General features: G+C 53.4%; 1 protein-coding gene across 1 annotated transcript; it reads left to right on the top strand.

Moving 5' to 3' along the window:
- Positions 1 to 3,402: 3,402 nt before the first annotated feature.
- TEX44 (testis expressed 44) lies at positions 3,403 to 16,112 on the top strand. The gene is given in 8 exon segments (XM_089916077.1): positions 3,403 to 3,662; positions 3,665 to 4,266; positions 4,268 to 4,343; positions 4,346 to 4,516; positions 6,223 to 6,316; positions 6,852 to 6,918; positions 9,722 to 9,955; positions 15,495 to 16,112. Coding segments are annotated over 8 exon segments (2,118 nt in total). The 5' UTR covers positions 3,403 to 3,406.
- Positions 16,113 to 20,394: the final 4,282 nt, after the last annotated feature.

Below are 20,394 nucleotides of genomic sequence, written 5' to 3'. Positions count from 1 at the left end.
CAACTTGACTACCACTTACAGGCCTTATGTTTCAGTGGAGCTGACCCCATGCCCCATTCCAGGCCTGACCAACCAGGGTTTGGTCCCAAGCTGTATAGATTTCTTCAGAGAAGGCCACGGGAACCCATGAGACTCAGGGCCTGAGGTCTGCCGTAACTAGTGAGGACCAAGGTGTCTGCACTGGCCTGAAGCTGCTAGCAGCCTGCGCCCGGAGGAATCTTCCCAAAACTCTAGACATCGGTGAGAAAGGAGAACCAAGAGAGGGAGAGAGAAGACTGAATCTTGACAGCATCACTGAACTCTGCGCAGAAACTTTCCCTTAGACTTTAGGTTTCTGTGAACCAAGAAATTTCTTTATTTGGACTATTTTTGCTCACACCAGTTTGAGTTGATTTCCGTTCCTTCCAGCTGAGAGTACTAACACATCTACACAGTGCACATTAAATATTATATCCTGTGTTTAGGGTGACATTATATACAAGCATTTTGCCATGTGTCTATGTAAGCTTTATACAGTGACATAATACTCCATAAGCTGGGTTTACCCTAAAATAAGAATGTCTATTTAATAGGAGCGTCATTGTCTCTATGAGACAGGAGTTGAAAAGAAATCAAAGACAAATTTTTTGAGACGAATTTCCTCTTCCAAACGCTACGTAACAAAGGCTGGCAATTTTTGAACTGAACTAAGAAAAAAGCTCTTTTAGATATAGTTTCTTTTATAACTGTGTGTATATATGTATATTTCAGGTAACAACAGAATATACATTATGTTCTACACCAATATTATTTAATATTTATTTATAAACAGACAATATTTTTGTCCCCAAATTTTAATAATCCTCTCTGCTTTCTGACATGAATCCCTCTTTATTCTCCTCTGTCTTTCCTCAGCACAGATTTTTAAGACATGTGAAACTTAACAAGGGTAAGTGTAAAGTGCAACATGTAGAATCAAAAGCCGAATTCCAAATGGCAGGTGAGGACAAGGAGTTTGACTTAAGTGCCTATGAAGAGTGCCTGATGGGGCTTCGCTGGTGGCGCAGTGGTTGAGAGCCCGCCTGCTGATGCAGGGGACACCGGTTCGTGCCCCGGTCCGGGAAGATCCCACATGCCGTGGAGCGGCTGGGCCTGTGAAGCCATGGCCGCTGAGCCTGCGTGTCCGGAGCCTGTGCTCCGCAACGGGAAGGGCCACAACAGTGAGAGGCCCGCGTACTGCCAAAAAAAAAAAAGAGTGCCTGATGGTTGTAGCGGGTCACAGGCTGTCCATTAGGTGACATCAAGAACTTGCTGTGTACTTAGTTTCTCTAAGTCTCAGTTTCCTCACCTGAAAAGTGGGAGAATAACACCTGTACAGTGCCAGGTACTCAATGGAATATGCCGACCTTGATTTTTAGGACAAGAAGATATCCAAAAAAAACACTGAACAACCACCTGACAGGAATCTCATAACTGGGAACTGGATAAGGATTAACTTTAGCTGCATATAATAGAAGACCCAAAAGAACAATAGTTTGAGCATATATGTGATTATTTTCCCTCATGTAAAGGAATTCTGGAGGACAGCAAGAGTCTGGTGCCTGGTGTGGCATCTCTAACCATGGGGCCCAGATTCCTTCTATCTTTGTGCTCCACAAATTGTGTGGCACTTCGTGTGTCCCTGCAACCTCAAGGTTACCTCATGTATCAAGATGGCTGCTGGTGCTCCAGCCTTCACATTCTTGATAACAGGATGACAAAGGGGAAAGAGCAAAAAGGTGTTCTGATCTTTGAAGGACCCTTTCTAAAGTTCCTCTCAATACTTTCTGCTTACATCTCATCGGCCAGAAGATCTTAGCTAGCTGCAAGAGAGACTGGGAAGTATATTCTTTGTCAAAGCACATAGCCACCCTGAATAAAACTGGGTTTCTGATCCTAAAGAAGAAGGGCTACTCAAATGAGCAACGAGCAGTCTTCTCCATGATTCTTTCACAAAGTACAGGGTTGTCCCACCCCAACAAAATTGGGTTTGCCTGTGACCTCTGAGATGGCCACAGAGTATACATGGGGAGAAGAAATGCTTATTGAGCATTGAGCCTGGTGCTGGGAGAAGTGACAGCAACTGTTACCTACTGATGTGGCGGGATTATGGCAGGCCTCTCTCTGCATTAGCCAGTATCCTTAGCACACCAGTCATTCAATATTTTAATATCCCTTCTGGGTGTAAAATAGTGCTGGAGAGCTTGACTTCTGAAGCCAGACAAGGTTCAAATCCCAGATTCAGTGCTTACTAATAGTGTGCCTTTGAATAAGTCACTTATTCCCTCTGAGGCTAAGCTTCCCCATGTATAAAATGGACATAATAATGGATCCACACCTACCTAGAGACGACGGGGTAGTTGGAAGGATTAGATGTTTAGCTCCTTCTCCTGCCCGTGATAAGCAGGCACGAAATGTTAGCTGATAACCCCCAAGGGAAGCACAGACACAACAGACTAGAAACTTCACTCCAACCACCTTCTTAACGAAGAGCACAAGTAGGTTTATCTGGGTCTACAGGTTTCCGAAGAATACTCGAGGGTTTACAGATCTTTTGTTGTTCTCTGCCCTCCCAGCCTAGTTAAACAGGGAGAAGATGGAGACTGTTTATCCTGAGTCACAGGGTAAAACTCTGTCTTAGCTCATTTGGGCTGCAGATTCAGTGTCCAGTGAGGACCTGCTTCCCGGTTAAAAGATAGCAGTCTTCTCGCTGTATTTCACATGGAGGAGGGGGCCAGGGAGCTCTGTGTTGTCCCTTTTATAAGGGTGTTAATCCCATTCATGAGGGCTCTATCCTTATGACTTAATCACTTCCCAAAGGCCCCACCTCCAAATACTATTACGTTGCGGATTAGCTTTCAACATATAAATTTTGGGGTGGGACACAAACATTCAGTCTGTAGCTCCCCACAACCAAAGACAGTCAGGGCTGGGAGCTGCCCAGGCCCTTAGCCTTCACTTGTTCCTACTCACCACTGCTGCGAAACTGTCTCTGCAGAAAGACTGGCCAAATCAGTCACCAGCGTGGACAGAGAGGTGCTGGGAGTTGTCCCTTATAACATTTATTATAAATCAACACCTGCATCCCATTCTCTTTCATCAGAGTCACAGCCATCCGGATTCCTTGTGGGCCCTGTACCTGTATATAACCTCCATGCTTTTCCAAGACATTTGCCTCTCTCTCCTTAGATACCCGCAGACTTGGCTACGAATAGTCCCATAGACTCAGCCTGCTAGGGCAGCCACTCCGGAGGCGCAGGACCCTTGCTCTGCAGGTGCCTGTGACATCGCCAGCTTCAACAGCCCCCTGTGACCTCACCACCTGGACAACTCAGCCCAGTGGGGCCATGGCCACTCCCTCAACCAGCACAAGTGACAGAGGGCCTAGATGACCACCATGCCCTCGGGAGAGGCCAGAGCCTCCAGCATCCCCACACATGGTGACAGCAGGTGTACAGACATCCCAACAGTGCGGTCCCAAAGTCAGGTCCCCCTCCTTGCAGATGTCCCAACGGCTCACGACACTGCAGCATCGGCTGAACAGCAGGATGTAGGTCAGGCTTCCAAGCCAGCCACCTTGGGGGCCACGTCAGCGTCTGGGGATAAGGACAAGCATGAGGCTGCCGCGGGGCATGCCCAGGAGCCCAGGAGCCCACAGCGCTGCTTGCCCCCCTGGCCCCAGGTGCCCTGCAAAGGTCCAGGGGCTTCCAGAACCTAGTGCAAAAAGTGCTGGTGCAAGAGTCGAGTACGACTCAGAATCCTCAGATTTTCCAACTTTACTCCCTGATTAAGGAAGAGACACCACAAGCGGCAGGCGTCCCAGACAGGGAACAGGAACTAGCTCCATCTACCCCAAGCGCTGCGGTACAGTCCCCGCAAAATGCAGAGGCTCAGCCCGTCGTGAGCACAGCAGATGCCAATGACCAGCTTGACACTCGGGCTGCTGACACTGCAGAAGCTGTTGAGGAGAAACCTGAGGGTCAGGAGGCCTTGAACCCTGGCACTGATGCCTTGCCATCAGCCCCTGCCTCGCCGGGCCCCCGAGTGGCAGCCGTGGAGAGGAGCGCCCTGGACTCCACAGCCAGTGAGAACAACTACGTGCGCTCCATGACCAGCTTGCTGGGCGGGGGTGAGGGGTCCATCAGCTCCCTGGCAGACATCCTGGTGTGGTCTGATACTGCCATGGGCATGGCCACAGGCACCCTGGCCTCCGGCCACGGCTCCGTGACAGACGTGCTGCACAACACGGGGGCCCAGCCTGCGCTCCATCTCCAGCATCCTGGGGAGTGCCAGCTCTGCCTCATCCTCTGGGCTGGCAGTGGGGACCAGTCGGCCCTGCACTCCATCACCCACATGCTGGAACCAGTGGAGCGGAGGACCGTAGAGGGCATCCTCTCGGCCATGCACTACCTAACCAGCCACCTCGCCCCACACCAGGCCCATGCCGGCCCCAACTTGGACGAGGCCCCGCGCTCTGCAGCCTCCCGAGACCCCGGGAGCACACATGCCCTACTCTCTCACGCATCCCTACCCTGGACGGCTCTCCCCAGACCGGGCAATAAATCACTGGCGAGCGTTTATTCTCCAAGCGCCAGCCTCATACCTTGTCTGTGCAGCGGGCACAGGGTGGAGGGACAGGAGGGGGCTAGGGTGTTCTGGAAACAGAAAGGTGTCCCCTGAGGGCTTCTCGGGTTGTCCCATTCATGGGCTGGGGGTCAAAGTGCAGAAAGAGAAGGGCCTGGGCAGGCCTGGGAGGCCAGGCATTGCAGGGCTCAGACCTGAAAAAATTGATCTTGGCTGGACCTCTAACCAGGTAAGTGCATTTCTGAGGAAGTAAGATCTGGTCTTTCCCCAGGGCCTACTGGCTTAGCAGGCTCAGGGCGCCCAGCCAGGCTCTCTGATCGTGGGATTGAGAGTGTGGGGTTGAGAGCCAGGAATGAGACCAGTGTGGGCTCAGACCCCAGCGTGGTAGCTGGCCACGGGCCAATCCCTCCACCCTCTGAACCTGCAACTCTCCTCTGTAGAACAAATAACGAGCCCACACCATGAAGATGTTATGGGATGTAAGGGAAACAACACAGGTCCTAAGGCATGATGTCTGGCACTTAGTAAGCTCACACACTTCAGCTGCCATGATTATTATCCTCCAGCAGGCTGGGGACACAGTGGGATTCAGGGATCTATGTAGGGTGACCAACCACCCCGGTTTGCCTGGGGTTCCTGGGATATGGGACTTTCAGATTTAAAACCAAGAAAACCCCAGGCAAAAACCAGGATAAGTTGGTCACCCTAGACCAGGGTCTCTTTCCGTGGTTTTTTTTTTGGCTGTGTTGGGTCTTTGTTGCTGTGCATGGCTTCCTCTAGTTGTGACGAGCAGGGGTTACTCTTCGTTGCGGTGTGCGAGCTTCTCATTGCGGTGACTTCTTTTGTTTCGGAGCACGGGCTCTAGACGCATGGGCTTCCGTAGTTGCAGCACATGGGTTCAGTAGTTGTGGCACACGGGCTCTAGGGCGCGCGGGCTTCAGGAGTTGTGGAAAGCCAGCAGCACACCCTCTGGCTTGACACAGTGCCATGCCAGCCACATGACTTGGTGAGTGAAGATCTGGCTGGACGTCAGCCCCGACTCCTGCCCTTGGCTGGGTGCCTTATACAGATCACAACCCACACACCTTCATGCTGCAGCCCTGGCTGTGGATTCCTTCATTCATCCATCCCTCATTCCCAGCAGAGTCTCCAAATGGGAGACCTTGGCTGAAACCAGCCCACTGATGGATTTGCCCTACACAGTGTTTCTTTTCTTTTTAATATTTATTTATATATTTATTTGGCTGCCCCGGGTCTTAGTTGCGGCACGCAGGATCTTTGTCGCCGCTTGCGGGATCTTCGTTGCGGCATGTGGGCTCTTTAGTTGCAGCATGCGGGATCTAGTTCCCTGACCACGGATCAAACCTGGGCCCCCTGCATTGGGAGAGCAGAGTCTTAACCACTGGACCTCCAGGGAAGTCCCCCTACACAGTGTTTCTTAAATTGGGAATTAGTTGCTAACATTTAAAAGCCAGGAGATTTTAAATAAAAACATGGATTTCTGCTTCTCTTGAGAAACCTAGGGGCCTTATTTCTTCTGGGCAACTGGCAGCTGAGCTGCCTACTTTAGAGGGAACTACCTGGCCTATGTCAGTACTGAGTCGCCTGCCTGATCCCCAGAGGCATGCGTCTACTACCCTACCACCCCTACCCGGCAGATGGCTCCTGTGAGGAAGTCTGATGCCAGGCCCCAAGGGGACAAGAAGACAACCAGGTGTGTCTATCCCCTTCCCTCAAGGAGCTGCCACTTTCTGTAGATGAGACGTGAACTGTCCCCATGTAGTGAAAGCAAAGAATTCAGAGGAGGGAGATTGTCAGTTCAGATCCCAGTATCAGGGCCTCCTTGAGTCAGACCTAAAAAGAGAGGAGAGATGGTGTCCCTGACAGAGGCATGGACAGCAAAAGTCGAGGCAGGCGTGATGGGGGCTTGGTGGGGGAGGGCGGCTGAGCAGCTCAACCTGCCTGGAGCCCAGAGCAGAGCGCGGGAGACAGAGCTGCCAGAGTGGACCTCAAATGCTTTCAACAAATATTTTCTGAACCAGGTAAGTGCCACTATACGCCAGGCACTGCTAGATACTGAGACTGCAAAGGTGAATGAAAGATTGAAACCAGGCTCAACCCAGGTCAGGGGAAGGGCTGAGCCAACTAGCACAACTGCCAAGTGCGGGCGTGTCTGGACCCAGGGCTCAGCCGTGTCCTCAGGGCTCTGTCTTTCCAGTTCAGCCCCTCTGTGCTGGCTCCATTTTCAGGCACTCAGCCACCTTCCTGGAAAGAGAGAGGCCCTTGTTTCCACTGGATCTGGCAGGAGACTCCCAGGTGAGGACACTGCCAGGCCTGGCTTGGCTCCCATGCTCTCTGCTGAACCAATCACTGAGGCTGTGGGAGTGAAATACCTCGTTACCTGGCCTGGGTCTCATGTCCACCTCTGAGGCCAGGGTCAGTCCAGAAATGGGGGTTCCCCACAGGAAGGGCTGCTGGACCGACAACATTTTGTGTGTGAAAGCCAATAGAGTTGTGAAGAGCATGGCTTTGGGGGTCAGGCTACCTTGAATCCTGGCTCTACCTCCTTCTAGCTGTGTTACTTTCATCCCCCCGTGCTTTGGTTTCCTCATCCGTCAAATGACAGTACACCTACCGCGTCAGGCTGCTGTGAGGATTAAATGAGTCAGGTGCTTGGAAAGGTTCCTGGCACATAGTTGAGTGCAATATAAGTGTCAGCGATCATTGTGATTATTAGGACAGAAGGGTTCCGTGGAGCTGTGTACTAAGAACGGAATTTCCCTGCTTGTTCCTGGCCTTCCTCTTTGCGGTGGGATTAACAATTGTGTTGTCAAATATGCCTGACAATGCATCTTCTCTGCAGGTGGGACCTGCAGGTAGCCAGGTGCTACTGTACCTGGGCCAAAGGTCAGGGCTGTGCACTCAGGGCTGAGGAATCCAACTTGGAGAGAAGTGGGTGCACCTCAGCTCTCGCCAGAGCGAGAAAGCAAAGGCCCAGAGGCAGGAGCTTGGAGAAATGCCCCGTTTTATAGGCAAGAGGAAGCAATTCATGAGACACAGGAGCAATGAGCAAGTGGGGGTGACCCAGCCCATCACGAGCCTGTGAGCCCACCGTGTTGGATGAATAAAAACTGAACAACTATTGAACAATTGGGGAGAGGCAGTCAGTAGAGACAGAGGTGGTGTGTAAGGGGAAAAAGAATGAGCGGTCGTCAGAATAACAGGGTGGCTGTGTGTAGGGTACTCTTTGGTGTTGAGAATTGAGGCACAACCAAGTTATAAATTCACCCCAACAAAGCTGGTGCCTCCGCACCCCTTCTGGTTTATATGTTAGGGTTAACACCTGACAGCCACCAGCGTTTCTCTAGGATCAACAACAGTCGTTTTGGTTGTATGTTCTGCCACTGAGAGATTGGCCAGTAAGCAGAGGTTCTGCTTAAAGAAACATTTAGGCTGACCTAAGAGCCATGGGACAGGCACAACATCCTAACCTCTGAGCCTGGCTGGGGCATGGCTAACAGAAGGAAACCGACAAGTCCTGGGAGATAGCAGAGGAACACTGTGGCTTCAAGGGTAGGGCTTGGCCGAGGAGTCTTTGGATGGGCAGTATCCACTGAACTTGCACTGGCCCTCCCTGTGGAGTCCTCAAGTGGGCACTGCGGTCCTAGAAGATGGACCATTTCCTCATCTACAAAATGCCTCACAGGGATGCTGTGGTCAAGAACGCATATAAAAAAACAAAAAACAAAAAATAGCATTTAACAGTAGGCATGTGACACGTTAGTTTTCTTCCTTCCTTGTGGTTTTCTGCATTGTCTGTATATTGGGCAGGAGTCTCTTAACGGAAAGTGACAAAAACCCATGGATTTGGTGGACTGGGCAGAGAAGGGCTGAGAAGGAACCGGCTTTCAAAATGCCTGGTGTCAGGGACTCAAAGCTAGCAGAACGCCTCCATTGTTATGTCCTCTGCCTCCATGGCAACTCTGCCCCTCCCCCAAGCTTCTGCTTCTCGTGGGGAATGAGGTTCCTGGAGGCTCTGGGCCCACAACCTTGCGCTTTCCAGACCAAGAGGAAAGGTCTGGTTCCCTGCTCCAGTCTGATATTTCCCAAGGGGAAGGACTCTGGTTGGCCCAGGCTGGATCACATGTTGGAAAGGCCTTCCTCAGCCAGTGCCTGTGGTACCTCTCTGAGCAGGCAGTTCTGGGCACCCTGAGCCACGCCCCTCCCAGAGACAAAACGAGGGAGCCAGGCAACGTGTCCTCTCCTGGCCCGCCTGGGTTCCCCACAGCAGGTGGCACAGCCCTGACCTCCCTCCGCACCTGCATCTGAAAGCCCTCCCGGTAAATAATAGTCACTTTTCCCACAAAACCAGGCTGGCACTCCGGATGAGATCAGCTCTTTGCACAAGACCACACAGAGCCCAGTCTTAGGTTCTAAGCCCTGCAGAGCGCCCACCGCTACATATGAGTTTGTCTGTGAATGTTCTGCCCACAATCAGAACTTTCCCTTAACCATGTGCTTTGGAAAGATCTGAGGCATTGTGAAGTGTTCTCCCTCCAGCTCCATGGATTGAAAATTATTCCTTTGGATCTCTGAATTTTAAATATCAATCAATGAGAAAATAGGATTCACCTAAAACACATGGTTTTGTTTCTGACCACCTGTATTTTATGAGTGCTTGTCAAAATGCAGTTTTTGATGGCCCCTGAACGATTCTGGGCCTCATCTCCCAGTCTGCACTTGGGGATTCAGCACTTTATAATCTGCTACGGTGTGAAATGGAGATGGGCAGGGAGATGCAGCAGCCTCGGAACGACACCCATGCCAGAAACTCCGCGAAGTGCTCAGGTAGGTCCCTCCCTCCCCACTCCCCCCACCCAGGGGTGGCCTGGCCAAACCGCACCCAGCACAGCAGGCACGGAAGTGAATGCCTCGGCACAGACGCCAGGGGAAGGCGCAGGAGTGGAGGAGGGAACCAAGGATGGGAGCAGAGTGGCGTGAGCAGGGCCCAGTGTGTCCTCCGCCAAGGCAGATGGCCTAGCGCGGCTGAGATGTCCTAGGCGGCTGGAGGGGAGGGGAATGGAAACGCCCCGTGCTGCCACCTGCTCCTTGTTTCCAGAGCAGGAACCCAGGCTGGCGCCTGGTGAGAAACACGAAGCAAAAAGGGGTCAGTCAGATGGGCGACGGCGAACAAAGGCCCTTCTCTGGGGGAGAAACCCCGGCTGGCCGCGGGGCTCACTCAGGCCGCCACGGGGCCCTCGCCGGCCGGCCCGAGGCCAGGCGGCGCTGTTTCCTCGTCTGGGGCTGGTCCCCTTCCGTCGCGGGGAGGAGCAGCACCGGATCGGAACGGAGGGTGCGGCCAGGAGGGCGAGGGGCGACGAGGACCGTGCGGCCGGGCGGGGTCATCCACCGCCCTGCCCAGCCCCGCCGTCTCCATGGCGACGGCTACCTCACCGCGGAGACTGGGAGAGCTGCAGAGAGAGTCTTTGCCGGTTGCTGCGCAACGGCCCAGTGACGTCAGGCGATTGAGTTTGGTTCCCAAGGTAACTGACCAGGCAGCTGGGCCCGGAACTATTTGTGTCTGTCCCCAGAGGGTCTGCGGAGCCTCCGGGGTCTGGCGCAGCTGAGGAAATGCGCTCCTGGCCCGCGGGCAGGCGGGAGACGGAACACAGAGGCCCTTTCAGCTCTCGGAGACTGGCGACCCAGGCGGGGCGGGGTGTGCGCCCAAAGCCGGACTCCCCAACTCCGCTCCCTGCCGCTCGGGTTTTTTCCCCCCCGCTCCTGCCCGGGTGGCCCCTGGACCGCCAGGCTTTGTCCTACTTATAAACGCCCTGCTGGGTAAACTCCTTGAAGTAAAGCGCTTCTGTTTGTAGCATCCCGGCCCGCACTGTCACCCTCACTGGCACACAGCGGGCTCTCAGCGCGGCCTCTCCATGGGACTGTGGACGTTCGCTCCCCTTTCAGAGTTGCGAGACGCTTCCAGCACTCAGAACCCCTTGTCAGGTTCTGATCTCGAGCCCTGGTGAGCCGATCAGCAGACCGGCTCCATAATTTGGGGGCCACAATGCAAAAATAAAATGAGGGGCCCCTTGTTCAAAAATGACGGTGGGACAAGGTAGGAAACGGGCCCCAGTGCTGCCCACTGAGAGTAAACTGCAAGAGAGTGAAAGTGACAAGCACATGGGTAAACTGAGGCAGGTGGCGTCAGTCACAGAGGAGAGAGGATAAGGTTCAAACCTGGAGCGGCAGAAGGTGGGGGACAAGGCACGACAGGAGCAGACAGAGTAGCAGGTGCGTAAAGACAAAGCAGTGACCTAAATTTGGGCCTGAGAGCTGGCCCAGGCCCGCCTGGGGGACCCCTCAGAACTCAGCACTGTAACTGGGTCTTGGGACTTAAGTGACGCAGTCTATCCAGGCCTCTCAGGCTCCTCCTTCGTTATGGCACCCGTCAAAACGGTAACACCCAAGCCTCTCACAATCTGTCTCCAGGGAGACACTACCACCTCCCCCTGTCCAATGGGCCAAGCCAGGCTGGACTCAGGGACATGGATTTATGAACCCAGGCCACAGAGAACAAGCCAAGCATCGACATCCAGACCAGCTGTTGACCCAGGAGCCAGGGCACACTCTGCCTGTCCCATCAAGCGAGGCATCTGCTCCTTCCCTGTGAATCTTCACGTCTCTTGTCAACAGTCTGACAGCTGACTGGGGGCTCAGAGGGCAGGAGGCATCTGGCATCTCTGAAAGAGCAGCCGCAGGGCTGGCTTTCGCGGGCAGTGAATCTCCACAGCCTGATTCTCAGTTGAGAAAGCCTGCAGCCCTCATCTTCTCCTCCCCTCTGGGTGAAGCAGGCTCCATGATCCCAGATTCACACATAGGACCTGTTCAAGGATTCACCCAGGCCCACCTCCCCACCGCCCAGGTTCCCTGGTGTCCCAGATGACCCCTCGGGAATGGCCCCTGGGCCTAGGAACCAAAGCTGTGGAGCAGAACCAGCTACATAATTTATGGGGCCCAAGTGGAAAATGAAAATGCAAGGCCCCTTCTTCAAAAAGTATTAAGAATGTCAGGACAGGGACAGCAAAGCATAAAACCAAGCACGGAGCCCTGTGGGACTGCACAGATAGCAGGCTCACAAAACCAGGCCAGCTGGTGTGTCCTAGACACCAAGCAAGCCTCCTTCCCGGGCACAGCCCATCTCTTCCCTCTCTCATGGTCCATCTGTTGGCCTCTCCCCACACTGCCGCTGGCTGCTTCCAGGACCGCTGTCCTAACCATCCATTCAACACAATGTGGGCATCTAGAGGGTCCTCAAAGAGCCCCACAAGATATTACATGGGGTGGCGGGGGGGGGGGGAGATGTACCCAGTGCTTTCTTTTTTTTTTTTAAATAAATTTATTTATTTACTTATTTATTTTTGGCTGCATTGGGTCTTCATTGCACGTGCGGGTTTTCTCTAGTTGCGGCGAGCGGGAGCTACTCTTCGTTGTGGTGCAGAGGCTTCTCATTGCGGTGGCTTCTCTTGTTGTGGAGCACGGGCTCTAAGCACGTGGGCTTCAGTAGTTGTGGCTTGCGGGCTCTAGAGCGCAGGCTCAGTAGTTGTGGCACACAGGCTTTGTTGCTCCGCGGCATGTGGGATCTTCCCGGACCAGGGCTCGAACCCGTATCCCCTGCATTGGCAGGGGGATTCTTAACCACTGCGCCACCAGGGAAGTCCCCCAGTGCTTTCTTATCAAAGGACCAAAACCACAGAACAGTTCCAGAAATGCTCGTTTCTGCAAATGCTGGATGTTTGATTCTCTATTTTCAGCTGAAGAACACTTGCTCTTGAAAAAATACCTGAGGGTCATCTACGTAAGACGATGAAGTACGAAGTGTAGCAGCTGACTGATGATAATTTGGCACTGGTAAACACTAAAACAGGATACAAGAACAGAAGTCAAGGATGTGTTTGTGGCCTCCTGAGGTCTACATCACACCCATGATTCATCCCACTCTGTCCTCAGGGAACCAAGGGAGAGAACTTCTGCCTCAGCCCCTCTGCTTCATCTCCACCCTGGGATCAGGGCCTGCAAATGCCCCTGCTGGACTCCCCGCTCCCTCTGCCAGCCTCTCTGAATCCTACCCTCCTGCCAAAGTGAGTCCCCCCATGTGGGCACTGTGCTGCACCATCCAGGTCCCCTGCAGCCCTGAAGGAGTAGGGTGCCCCCGTGCTGGGAGTACAGGCTGCAGACACAAGGACCCTCAGCTGTCAGCCCTCTCTGGAGATCCCCTCTGCTGAAGAAAAGAAAATGCCTTGGCCAAAGCCAAGATCTTCACCTGTTTAAAGCATCCCTCTGGCTACAGCGAAGAGAATGAATTCACCACATGCATCGCCTACTGTTGGGCACATGTTAACCCTTCGGCCTGATAGTTTTAACCTGTAGTTGTGTGAGATAACGTGTCTGCTGCTTGAGGTTGGAACCCAGCCCTTGGACTGTTTGGATCCTTGCATGGCTTTGCACTGAGTAGGTGCTCAATAAATATTTACAGATAGCAATTAGCTGACACTTCTGTTTCTGCAGTGATCTCTGGGAGTCTTGCTTCTCAGACCAGCATCAGTAGCACTTGGGAGCTAGTAGGAAATATGCAATCCCAGACCCCACGCACACCTCCTCAATCATAATCTGTAATTTAACAAGATATCCCAGAAATTCAGATATATGGTAAAGTTTGAGAAGCACTTCTGGCGAGTAGAATAACTAGAGGGCTAGACGAGGAGGTGTGAGAAGTCGGAAGTGAGGCAGGAGGCGAGCTCGGGTGCATATAGAGGGCTCACCTGGGGAGTCTCCCTTAAGAGTGGTGATCACCCTGAGTCACTGAGTCTGAGACTGGACCAGTAATAAAGCTAACTCTCGGGTGCTTTCTATGTGCCAGACACTGGTTTCTCAACCTTTTACAGCCAATAACTACTTTAGTCTCCACAACAGCCCTATAACGTGGTACTATTAGGATCATCGTGTCCATACTGCAGATAGAGAAGCCGAGGCCCCGTGCGGTTGAGATTATTCCAGAATCTTCAGCAGGTACACACATTTGGCTGTACCTGGTGTTTAGGGCAGGGTCTGTTCTGATTGGTCGCTGACTGTCCCACTGGTTATTCAAGGTTTTGAACGGCACCCTGGTTACACAGCTGGACGGAAGAGGCAGGATCCAAATCAGCCCGCTGTGCTGGAGCCACGCTCCAAACCAACATCCTCTATCCATCTAGTGCCGTCACCACCCAGAAACGGCACACCTCAGGGACGAGTAATGTGTGTCAAAGTGCTGTGTAAGCTGTAAAGCACAGTATAAATGCCAAATGGATTCCTCCGGGGCAGAAGTGAGAGAAGCCTGTTAAAGATGGAGAAGCTGGACTGTGAGAGGGGAGATGATGTGGGGAAGCAGAATTCTCTCTGCTTGCTCAAGGGGGTAACTGAGGCAAGAAGGAAAAGCCTCCCTAAGTGGAGCCCCAGGATCAGCCCACGAAGGCTCTAACTTGCGAGAGACCGTCAGGCACTAAGCAGGTTAGCCCGGATGTGTCCTCACGGAATAACCGAGCGCTCCTGATATCGACCACCAGGGGGCGCTGCTCCCCAGCCTTCGTCCCACTGGACCCCACCTGCTGTGTGGAAACTAGGACTTGGAAGAAGTCCTAGTGAACAAGCACCAGGACTTTGAGAACTGGGAAAGGAGGGAAGGCAGATGGAAGGGGTACTTATACCACTTTCAATCCCAATACACCCCTATGGAGAAGCTCTTGTTCCCACTTTACAGATGAGGAATTTGAGGCCCAAAGATGTTAGATAAGATCCCCCAAACCAGGAAGTTAGGTAGAGGTCGAGCTGGGTCATTTGATTCCAACCTCAGTTCCCAAGGGGACCACAGGTAGATGCCAGCTCATTTGACCCTGTCCTGTCGTTGGTGTACCTGCTTCTATTGACCTTGTGTTCTGAGAGGTGACTAGAAATCCTACCACAACTGTATTCCCACAATTACAACAGCCAGGCCTCATAAAGGCAGCCTTCTTGAACTTGAACTTTTTGAGGTGGTGGGCTCCTGCTTCATTGCCCTCTGGCCTTCAAGAACCCTCAACTGCCACCCCAGCCGAGCAGCCTCCCCATTCAGGCAGAATCTGAGGTCTCTTCTGCTCCAGAATCTGGCTCTGGGCCCCCAGAAGTATGTCCTATTTTACATCCCCTCCCCACGCCAGGGACCCCATGGGTTCAGCTTTTGCCCCCTGGCACCCCACAGCAGGCAGAAGCACAAATAAACAAGTGGACATTTGAGCCTGTGGCTGGGGCCAAACCAGGCACCAAGGTTTTTTCTCAGCTCCCACCAACTCCTTTTATGGCCTCTGGGTCCAGTTCCTTCTTCATAATAAGTCATAACTGGAAAAGGCCTCAGGAGTCACTGAGTCCAACTTGCGCCAACACTTTCCTTTTCTAAAGAGGAAAAAAAAGTATGCCTCCCGGTCTCCAGGCGGGTTCCTAAGACCAGGACAGGGCGGGAAGCGTCCTGAACGGGAAGGAAACTCCAGCCCTGAGACGGGACCTGGGCACGCACCTGTAATGTAGGGGGAAGGGGGGACCCTAACCTCGGCTTCTTCTACGGTCCTCTTCCCCAGCTCCTGAGGTTCTGTCACCTGCCCTGGACACCGCCTAACGAGCATCTAATCCGCCCCCCTTCGGTAGGACGCTTTCCTTCCCTCTGTCCTGGGAGCTAGGGAAGCTCGCGTGTCTGGCAGCACGGGCGTGTAAGTGATCATATGTGTACAGAGCGTGTGAGCCGCCACACACGCGTCCGCGCCATTGCCGGGTGGGGGGGAGTCTGTGAGCGCCCCCTAGGGGCCGGCCATCACCCGCTGCCGCAGCTGCGAAGTGGCCGTGCGCAGCGCCGCGTGTACCCGGCGCGCACCAGCCTCGCCACCCTCCCGTCCCGGCCGAGAGCACGGGGTGTGTTGGCTGGCAGGCTGGCGCGCAGCACCCGGAGCCAGGGCGCTTCTGGTTCTCGGTCCCCTGGCCTCCCCTTCCCGCCTGGCATTTTCTGTTTTCCCGGGCCTCCCCTCCGCCCGCGAGGAGCGCTCCGGGGCAGGGTCCGAGAGCAGCCCCGCCCGAGCCGGCCGGCGAAGGTGGCAGGGCTGCTGGGCGCGCTCCGCCCCTCCCTGCCGCCCCCGCCCCCGCCCCCGCCTCGGCGCCCCGATGGGTTTTTCCATGACTGCATCCGGCCCCGGGCCGTCTTTGTTCCCGCCATCCCCAGCCGTCCCTGCGAGCTGGTCCGCCTCTCTCCCGCGCGCCGGGGTTTTTCCAGGGCTCAACTGGAGCACTGTGGAGCCGCCTCCCCGCCCCCGGCCTCAGGCGCCCCGGCCGAGCTGCGGCCCCCGAGATCCCCTGTAGGGAGCCGAGCTCTCTCCAGACCCACCGCTCCGTCCGTCCTGTCCCCGTCTCCAAGGCCCCCAGCCCATGAGCCCCGTATTTGGGCGCAAAGTTGACCGTCAGTCTTGGCGCTGCCGCGCTTCTTGAGGCGCTCTTGGCGCCCCGAGTCCCTCCCCGGCTTCACGTTGGGGGGCGAGGGTCAGGTGTCTGCAGAGCCGGGCCGCCTCTGCCTCCAGCTTGTGTTAGGGCCTCACATTTCTCCCAAGGGGCAGGCGGCGCAGAGGGGCACCCAGGGGCGCGCACACGGTCCGTCACAGCCTGAGGTCGCCATGTGTGATCGCCGTCCCCCCGCGCGCCGGCCGCTACCGGGCAGAGACGCGCCCGCCCCCACGGGAAAATGGGCACACTCGCGGGCAGTACGCGCTCCAGAGCGCGGGGGACTCTGTGCTCCTGGCGTCCCCTCCCCGCCCCCCGGAAGGAAGGGGAGATAGGCAGAAAAGGGGAGGTGGGAGATGGGTGGGGTTCGAGGGAGTGAGGACAGGCACGCAGCCTCCATGTGCCCCGTGGGGACTGTGTGTCTGCAGCCCGATCCTGCACTGAGCTGCGTTCATTTCGTATGTGTCTGCGAACCAGCGGAGCCTTCCAGCTATTACCCTGACATGTTGGCGGGAAAAGTGTAAGAAACACGGTGTTTGCTTCCGAGTGAGGCTTGCTAAGCCCTGCCAGAGAAGCCAGACTCCCAGCGTGGCCTCCAGGCTGGGGTACAGGGGTGAGGGGGCGTCTGGGCAGCGGAAGTGGTCCTGGATTAAGAGGGTGTCTGGCTCTGTGGGGTTTTTGGCCTCCCTGGCTGGTCCCCTCCCCACATCCCCGCAGGAGGCAGCCTCACATGGCTACAGATCAGGGGATAAGGGTGGCAGAAGGGTGCAGGGTAAGGGACCCCCAGATCCATGAAGGCCAAAAGCCAGAGGGAGCGTCCCCAGAGTCCTTTGAGTGCCAACTCCTTTCCCCCCTCCCTGGTGCATTATCTTGTTTCCTAAGCAGACAAGGGGGAGCCCAGCTGTTCTGCAAGGGTGCTTTCTCCAGGTTTGTCTTTGTCTGCTGTGCCCGCTCTTTCCCTCTGTCCAGCCCCTTCCCCTCTTCTCTACTGTCAGAGGCTGAACTTTGCCCACCCCTACCCACTAGTCATCCCGGTACCAGGAAGTCTTGGTCCCTGGGCTCCTTCCTTGCCCTTGTGGAGTTGGTAGAAAGTTCCAGAAGCTGAGGCAGAGCCCCCTTGCCCTGCACCACAGGATTTCTACCTGTCCTTGGCGGGGGTCGGCAGTGGGGACAGCAGGTTAGAAAGAGAATCCTGTAGCACTAGCATTCTGTTTGCTTTTCCTTTGTCCTCAGTTGTCTTGTCCACCACTGACCCTTCAATCTCCATGTTCTTGCTTAGGTTGAGAATCTTAGGCCCTGGTTTTAACCATTATCCCTCAGTTTTCCCATCTATAATCTGGGGTTAATAATGGTGCCTACCCCCCAGAATGGTTATATGGGTTAAATGAATTTATATGAATTTCATGTATGTAAAGAGCCTGGCATATAGCAGATACTAAACAAACATTTGCTATCGTTATTGGATGTTAAGCGACTTGTCCAAGGTCACACAGTCAGTGGCTAAACTTGATGCCAACCCAGGTCACCTGATCTCAGAGCCTAGGCTCTCATACTGTGCTAGTGAAATTTTGCCCTAACAGAATCGGGAAACAGTATTAATATACGTAGCTCATCTCTAACGTAGGGGAAAACAATAGTTGCTGGGGGTTAGGAGATATTTTTTCAGGGAAGGGCCACATTCATAACAGGAATGTCTGACCTAGTTCCCACTTTATGAAGTTAAATTTGTTTTATGAGTTTTTTTAGTTATGTGTGTCAATTGAGAAATTTATGACAATCAGATAATCACCTTGCTGGGGGAAAAGTCTAGGTCTTTCCAGCAGTAATGTGAATCCTATAATGTTTCGTCATTTCATATTTATCAATTTGTCCGTGCCCAACATTGTAGGAGATGCCATGGAGGCAGGGGGAGCATTCTTAGCAGAACAAACGCTCACTTCACTGTCTTCTTGGGAAAACAGTATGTATGTCTGTGTGACATGACACCCTTAATTGCCAAAAGGAGCAGTTCAATTAACGAATGGTTACTATCTGATGAGGACTTGTGGTGGACAGATCGGAGGTAGCTCCATAATCCTTCTTCCTGGTTCATGCCCTGAATGTGGGAGGGCGGCATGTACGTGTGGGACTTGTTCTAACCAATAAAATAGGGCAAAGGTGATGAGAGGTGTGATTGTGTGCATGTGATTATGTTACACAAGATTGTAACAACCGTCTTGCTAGGATACCTTCTTCCTTGCTGGCTTTGAAGAAGTGAGCTGCCATGTTGTGGACTGCCTATAGAGAGGGTAAGATACTGAGATACCAGCTGACACCAAGCAAGAACTGACACCTGTAAAGAACTGAATTCTGCCAACAACCACGTGAGCTTGCAAGCAGATTCTTCCCGTCAAGCCTCAGATGCGACCTCAGCCCTGGCCAACACCTTCACAGAAGCCCTGCAGAGGAGCTCAGACTCCTGTGAGAAACTGAATAGTAAATATGTACTGTCTTAAGATGCTATGTTTGTGTTTATGTTGTTATACAGCAACAGAGAACTAACACATGATCTACTGGGTGAAGAGTCCTCCATGGGACTGTTAAGGGGCACGAAAAAGTATAAGGAACCCAGCACTTCAGGAGCTTCCTGGTAGTCAAGGTGATAAAGAAAACCCAGCATGTTTCCACCACTGGACAAAAGGAAAGTAATGTTTCTGAAGAGGCCATGTGGCTCCTGATTCTAAGCAGAATTTGTCTTATGGAACAGTAGAATCTATGACCAGAGCATAGAGTCTGTAGGGTCTGGACCTACCTTTAGTTCAAGATCCTTCTTCATCCTGCCTGACCTCCTGGGACACCATGCCCTCCCATTCACTACCCTCTTCCCGGACTGCCCTTCTCCCTTTTCTGCCTGTTGACTCCTACACTCAAGGACCAGCTTGGTCCTGTGGCCTCTACTGTGAAGCCTTCTTCAGTTCCCTAGCAGAATTAACTGCTTCCTCCTGATTTCCCAAATGTTTGTTGTCAGAGGCATTATGTCATATTATTCATTTCTAATTATGTATTGAGCACCTACCAAGTGTTAGGCCTCCTGTTAGGTGCAAGAGATACAGTCACAAATACAGCACAGGGCTGTCCTTGGGGCCTACAGCCTGGTGGTGGCATGGCTGTCATGGGCCCATCCGCTCTTCCACTTAGGGCCAGGCCCTCTCTGTATCCTTAGAGCTCAGCACAGCACACAGCAGCCACAAGTCTCAATGTTGGTTAAGTGAGTGACGGAGGCTAGGCAGGTCTTCCTCTGATTATCTCCTGATGGATTGCCAGCCTCCCCTCTTGACAGGCTTTGGGGGATGAGTTAACTATGAAATATGCCCCCAGAGAGATGAAGCTGTTGGATATTATGATTTAGTGATGCCCATGGGAACTCAGCATTCAGCATGTTGACAGAGAATGTCAGCAGAAACTGACTTAGTTTACCTGCAATTGATGTGGGGCTTTTGGGGCTGATGGTAATTAATCAGTAGGTTCAGCGGCATTTTAAGGTTGCTCAGCTCTCAGCAGTACGGAAGGAGATAGGGAACACCCTGTGCCAGTGATAAGAGATTTATGCATCTAATTTATCTAAAAAAATGAAGGTCTTGGGAATTCCCTGGTGGTCCAGCGGTTAGGACTCCGTGCTCTCACTGCCGAGGGCCTGGGTTGAGTCCCTAGTCGGAGAACTAAGATCCCATGAGCCTCATGGCGCAGCCAAAAAAATAAATTAATTAAAAATAAATTTAAGGGACTTCCCTGGTGATGCAGTGGTTGAGAATCTGCCGGCCAATGCAGGGGACATGGGTTCGAGCCCTGGTCCGGGAAGATCCCACATGCCACGGAGCAACTAAGCCCGTGTGCCACAACTACTGGGCCTGCACTCTAAAGCCCGTGAGCCACAACTACTGAGCTCGTGTGCCACAACTACTGAAGCCTGAGCGCTCTAGGGCCCGCATGCTGCAACTACTGAGCCCAGGTGCAGCAACTACTGAAGCCCGTGCTCCGCAACAAGAGAAGCCACTGCAGTGAGAAGCCCGCACACTGCAACAAAGAGTGGCCTCTGCTCGCCGCAACTAGAGAAAGCCCGCACACAGCAACGAAGACCCAACACAGCCAAAAATTAAATAAATTAATTTTAAAAACAAAAAATGAAGGTCTTTAGCAGCAAGTTAAAAAGAAAGGGCCAGGGACTTCCCTGGTGGCGCAGTGGTTGAGAGTCCGCCTGCCGAT

This window comes from Delphinapterus leucas, chromosome 8, assembly GCF_059928025.1.
Source record: "Delphinapterus leucas isolate spDelLeu-1000000601 "Yukka" chromosome 8, BTC_Dleu_Yukka2, whole genome shotgun sequence".
NCBI lineage: Eukaryota > Metazoa > Chordata > Mammalia > Artiodactyla > Monodontidae > Delphinapterus > Delphinapterus leucas.
This window is presented reverse-complemented; position numbering and strand designations above follow the sequence as displayed.